Here is a 5,660-nt window from a genome sequence, read left to right on the forward strand (position 1 = left end):
AAAATAAAATAAGAATGTAATATATAGTATTACTCATATACATATGTAGTAGTCTTAAAATTTAAGTTTGGCCCCATTAAAACTAGGGTGTGCCCCAAACATTTAACCTAATTAATCTCACTTATTAGTTACTAGGCCCAGTTTGGATGTACGGTATAAATAAAACGTTTTCATCTCACTGTATAGTAATTTTTCTTATCCAAATATTTTATATTTCATCTCTAAATTTTAAAAACATCCATTTAAATAAACAATAATAAACAATAAAACTTGACACCAAACAATGCATGAATAGTACATAAAAAGTGCAAAATGGACATGAACAATGCGTGAACAGTACTGCACAATTCAGTTCTCTATTAAATAGTGGAACTCAACTTTTTAAAATTTTTAAAATTAAAAATTATCTCATCTTATTGTCCAAACACATATTTTTTTTATAAATTATTCTATCTCATCTTAACTTAAAAATTTTATTATTATTTTAAATATTTTATTTCATTTCATCTTATCTTGAAGTCTAATATAAAATAATTCATAATCTATCCCAACAAAAAAAATAAAAATAAAAAGGTTGAATATATGGATAGATTGCTTACCAAATGAATATCAAATAAATTACTTTTAATGTATGATATGATTGGACCGCCAATTTGACAACACTACATGCCTATGAGTTAACCCTACGGCTTGGAAAATATAGCAATAGCCGATCGTTTTCAGTAACAGATAGTGTGCGTCGTTGTTTAGGCTGACTTTGGATTCGTTGTGTGAGAGATGGGGCAGAGAGACCAGGTAAGGGCTGCCCCTGTTGCTGATATTTTTTTTTAGTTTTTTATTTTTTTGTGACGGAAACTTCTTTCAGCTATTAAAGAGAGGTTGGAACTTTGATGATTTTTTAAATTAACTTTGATGATTGAGATTATAGAGAAAGGCTGTCTTTTGACTTCTGTTCACTCTCAATAAATATGTCCCCAGTTCCCATAACCCAAGTCTAGTGAATTGAAGAAGCATGTAGCATCATCCATTTTGAAAGCCCCACTTGAAACATAGCAGAGGTATCTGACACAGAGAGAGAGAGAGAGAGAGAGAGAGAGAGTACTCGTACATTAATACAGAGAGAGGAGATGGGAAGGGCTCCTTGTTGTGACAAGTCGAATGTGAAAAGAGGGCCATGGTCACCTGAAGAAGATGCAACGCTGAAAGAGTACATAGACAAAAACGGGACTGGACGGAATTGGATTTCTCTTCCTCAGAAAGCTGGTAAGAAAGTTTTTTTCCTTTCTTTTTTCGTCTGCTCCTTTTTATTTTTGGGCTTTCTAGAAAGCAGACAAGATATTCCAAGAGAAATGTCACCCTTTTCTTTATAATGATGAGTATGTAGGGAGTTTCTCTTACTCTTTTATTTGTTTGGCCCCATCAGGTCTTAAGAGATGTGGGAAAAGCTGCAGATTAAGATGGCTAAATTATCTCAGACCCAACATTAAACACGGTGACTTTTCTGAAGATGAAGATAGGATAATTTGCAGCCTCTTTGTTGCCATCGGAAGCAGGTAATCTTAGTCGTTTCCGATTACTGTCCTTTTTTTCCGTATTTACTATTTGCTTTGTAATTTTTTGATCTGGGGCTTAGATTTGGTTTTCTTTTATGACGATGAAGATTATGTTATTTGTTCTATTCTTCGGAAGTTAGAGGAAAGGTCACTTGTTCGGAGAATTTATTGTCTCAAAATAAAATACTTCTCTTTTTCTGTCTTTGTTTGAAATTGAGAGTTGGGATAATTGCTATCGATGCATGCCAAGTTTAGATCTTCCATTACATGAGTACTTCTTTAAAGTTTCAGATAGAAGTTCATGTACATTTCTTCTCATGGAACTTCTTCACAACTGATCCAAAATGCAGGTGGTCAATAATAGCAGCTCAGTTGCCAGGCAGAACTGATAACGATATTAAGAACTACTGGAACACCAAGCTGAAGAAGAAACTGGTGGGTATGTTTCCTCAAGCCCAGAGGAAAAATCTCCATTCAACTTTGCTTAAAATTTCAACATCCTCAGTATCATCGTCTGCAACACCTACAACATCATACAAAGGCAGCAACAGTACTACCTACTACACTCCAACCACTTCTTTTACAGGAATACAGCCCTTTTCATTCACCTCAAGCCCTTTGAGGGACAATTATTCTAGTTATGCAGCTCCATTTCTTCAAGACCAAGAAAGCTATGTAGCTCAGCTGCAAAATTACCTTGGAAAAGATATTCTGCCAACCTTTGTAAGTGAAGCTAGCTGCAGCTCTTCTGATGGAAGTTCTAATAACCTCATCAACCATAGCAAAGGAGACTTTAAATATGGTGGTGGCACAGGAGTTGGAGCAGTCGAAACTTGTGGTGAAGGACAAGTACTGGATCTAAAGAACTGCTTTTTCAATGGGGCCCAAGGAAACCAGAGCTCCCTCATGACTTCTAATGGGAGTGTTAATGTTAACGATTGGATGGAAAAGCAAAATGGTATGTGGGTAGAAACCCCATTAGACTACGGCCTTGAAGAAATTAAGCAGTTGATTAGCTCTACTGGTGGCAACAGCTTCTTCTGTGATGAACCCAAGACCGAGGAATTGATGTTGTACTAGTACTGATGCTGGCTATGGGTAAAATAAAAAGATTTGGAAAGAAAGGATGGGATGATTGTAGATTCAACTTAGCAAACAGGTTAAAGATTCGCTTTGGGAAAAAGAAGGAAGTTGAAAGAGTCAGCGTCACGCGAATTGGTGCACGAAGTGCTTGTACTCCCAAAATTCTATTTGAAATCGTGTTTGTTGGAATTTGTTGATGTTCTTGATGGAAACACTTTATTGAAAGTACAGTTAAAAGTTGTGCATTTCTTTCTGTGAAAAGATGCATATGTTAGCACGCATAAATTGCACCTGTTTGGGTAAAAGTTTCATGGAAACTAGACAAGCATTATGTTTACATGAATTCAACTTTAAAGCCACATGCACAGTCGCTTGAGTTACTATTGTTTGGTTCCTTCACCATTTTAATTTCCCCCCCCCCCCCCCCCCCCCCCTCCGCATTTGGAACCTCTCCCTATAAAATTTATAACTGTGAACTCGAATCTGGACAAGTTTTTGTCGGTATTGCCTCGTAACAGTTAAAAAGATGGAAAAATATAGTTGCAAGTATAATTGTGTACTAATCTGTACACTAATGTGATGTGATTGGTCAAAAAATAAATTTTATTGAAAATAGTGTTAATTTAAATTTTAAATATAAATAAATCAGTATTAGTACACAGATTAATACACGACTATATTTATATATAGCAAAATTCTAAAAAAATAGCTCGATCTTAATCTATATATAAACAGTACAGCACTATTACAAAATGAAAAGCAGCATTAGAAGTTAGAAGAAGAGTATTGATACATAGTACATACCTCGGGATCCGAATACCCACCGAATAAGACAATTTTTTTAGTAGTACAGAATATGGCATTGGAGATGGAGAAAATTTGATCAAAGCCAATTAAAAGTTACAGAAAAAACCCTGATATACAGACCCAGAAACAAATTTGAACAAGTGGATATGGATGTTAGATTAGAGGATGTGGGTAACACCCTGCGCCTCATGTTTAAGAATATAATTACTTTTAAAAATTCTTAGAAAAGCCGAAATGTTACTATTAAATTTGACTTTAAAATATTTTTTTATTTTAAAAGAAACATTATTTATAAAGATTCCTTGTAAAGTAATTATTTTTTTATTAAAAATACTGAAATAATAAAAGAGAGTGTGCATAAGTATTTATTACCATTTCTCGAAATTTGTGTTATAAAATCATAACTTAATATCTATATATATAATCTAGATCATTGTCATGCCTCTTTAGATTAAATCTTGACCTACAGCTCTACTTTTATAAATATTCTGACCTGAGGTAGTTTAAAAACAAAAAACACCTAATATGAGTCAATGACTCAATAAGAAACCCATCATAACATAAACATATTTAATATAAGATTTTTCATAAAATATTTCGTGCTTAACATAAGATTGAGGCAATCAGTTATTCGTGTGGTGAACATACATGGGATACGCACGGTGCTGGATTTAATACTTTGGGTTCGGCCGCTACACTTACGGAGGTTTATGATTTTTCCCAAATAATACATAAAATGAAGACATTTATAGAGAAATTTGGAAGTAATACATAAAATGAAGACATTTATAGAGAGATTTGGAAGAAGATGCCAACAAGTTCGAGTTCGAGTTGGATTCGGTCGCGATCATTCACGAAGAGATTTTAAATTTAAAAACATGATCTAGTAATTCATTTAATGTAGAATTGGTAGTGACTGCGACGGCGTAAGGGACTTTAATCAATGATGATTTTAAATTAGAATAAATTTCTAATTACTGATCTTTAAATTTTAAAAATGGTCTAACTTATTCAATAAATAATAAATAAGATTTAACCTAATTATTGAGTCTAATTAAAATTCATAATCAATCTTAATAATTTATCGTTCGTGAGCTTATCCAATATAGTCGATTAAATATAATTTAAACTTAATAAAAATTATTAATATTCTAACCTTAGAATAATTAGTCTAAATGGTTATAACATGATTTCAGTTTGACCACCCTATAAAAGCTAGGCCATGGCCACTTTGCCACGGCAGCAGCTTCACAACCATAGCAAGAGTAAGAATTTTCATAATTTTAGCATGCATCTATAAAGTAATTATCGGAATTAACCACATGTCTATGGAAGGAATTTGGTGCTAGATTCCTTTGCACTGGACCTTTTTATTAACTAGTTGCTGGCAAAAAAGAAAAAGACAAAAGGGCAAAAAGTCTTAAGGCAGCTAGCATATTATCATTCATTATCTTATTTGTTTTTATGAGTAATGTTAAATATAATTTAAAAGTATGTAAAATTTTTATATTATCTTTTAAAATAATGAGATTTATTATTAAAAAATAATTTTTTTTATCTAAGTCTCAAATTTAATCCTATTATTTTAAGTAAGTATACGAGACTTGTATACTTTATGACTATAAATATAATTTCTTTTAATAAATAATTAAAAAACACACATTTGATTATCCTTAGATACGAACTTTAGCTAGATTACAAAATGAAGTAATTAAAAATAAATCCAACTTGGGGACCAAAGTTGTATATATTAATTAAAGACGAGAGAAGCACTCATGCATTATGCAAAAAAGAAATCATATAGAGAGAGAAACCTCGTGGGTAAGCATGCAGTCCAAGGGGCTCCAGAAAACATTTATGGTCCCAACTCCAAGGATAATGAATTGATTTCCCTGGTTGATGATGGGTCATATGGTTTAAATATATGAAAATTAGGAAAAATAAAATAAAAAGGATGGAGCTGCATGTGTTGACGAGTAAACGCATTGACCTGACGGCCTCTTCATTATTTTGTTTGCTTCTGGTGGTTTAGATTAGACTAATGGGGTTTGCCAGCTATATTATTTGGGCATTTTATGCTAAGTCGGGGTACTAGTACTGTCTTTTCCAGTGGCCGGGAGTGTTAAAAGTCGTGGCATTTATGAAGAGAGAAATTCTCGCTTCGAGGGTGAGAGAAGGGATATGCCTAACAAACTATTAACAGTGTATATGATATTA

The 5,660-nt window shown here is 33.0% G+C and overlaps 1 protein-coding gene across 1 annotated transcript; it reads left to right on the forward strand.

The window, feature by feature from the left end:
- The first annotated feature begins 883 nt into the window (after positions 1–883).
- Positions 884–2,881, forward strand: LOC122278316 (transcription factor RAX2-like). The gene is made up of 3 exons (XM_043088506.1): positions 884–1,263; positions 1,424–1,553; positions 1,904–2,881. Exons 1-3 carry the CDS (start codon positions 1,128–1,130, stop codon positions 2,631–2,633), a joined length of 996 nt encoding a protein of 331 aa, XP_042944440.1. The 5' UTR covers positions 884–1,127; the 3' UTR covers positions 2,634–2,881.
- Positions 2,882–5,660: the final 2,779 nt, after the last annotated feature.

This window comes from Carya illinoinensis, chromosome 10 (assembly GCF_018687715.1).
Source record: "Carya illinoinensis cultivar Pawnee chromosome 10, C.illinoinensisPawnee_v1, whole genome shotgun sequence".
NCBI lineage: Eukaryota > Viridiplantae > Streptophyta > Magnoliopsida > Fagales > Juglandaceae > Carya > Carya illinoinensis.

What these genes read in the sequence shown, in the direction of transcription:
- LOC122278316 (XM_043088506.1), top strand. Translation starts at nt 1,128, where the DNA reads ATGGGAAGGGCTCCTTGTTGTGACAAGTCGAATGTGAAAAGAGGGCCA. An exon ending in TTCTCTTCCTCAGAAAGCTG is followed by an intron (nt 1,264 to 1,423) that starts GTAAGAAAGTTT and finishes TGGCCCCATCAG; the next exon opens with GTCTTAAGAGATGTGGGAAA. An exon ending in TTTGTTGCCATCGGAAGCAG is followed by an intron (nt 1,554 to 1,903) that starts GTAATCTTAGTC and finishes TCCAAAATGCAG; the next exon opens with GTGGTCAATAATAGCAGCTC.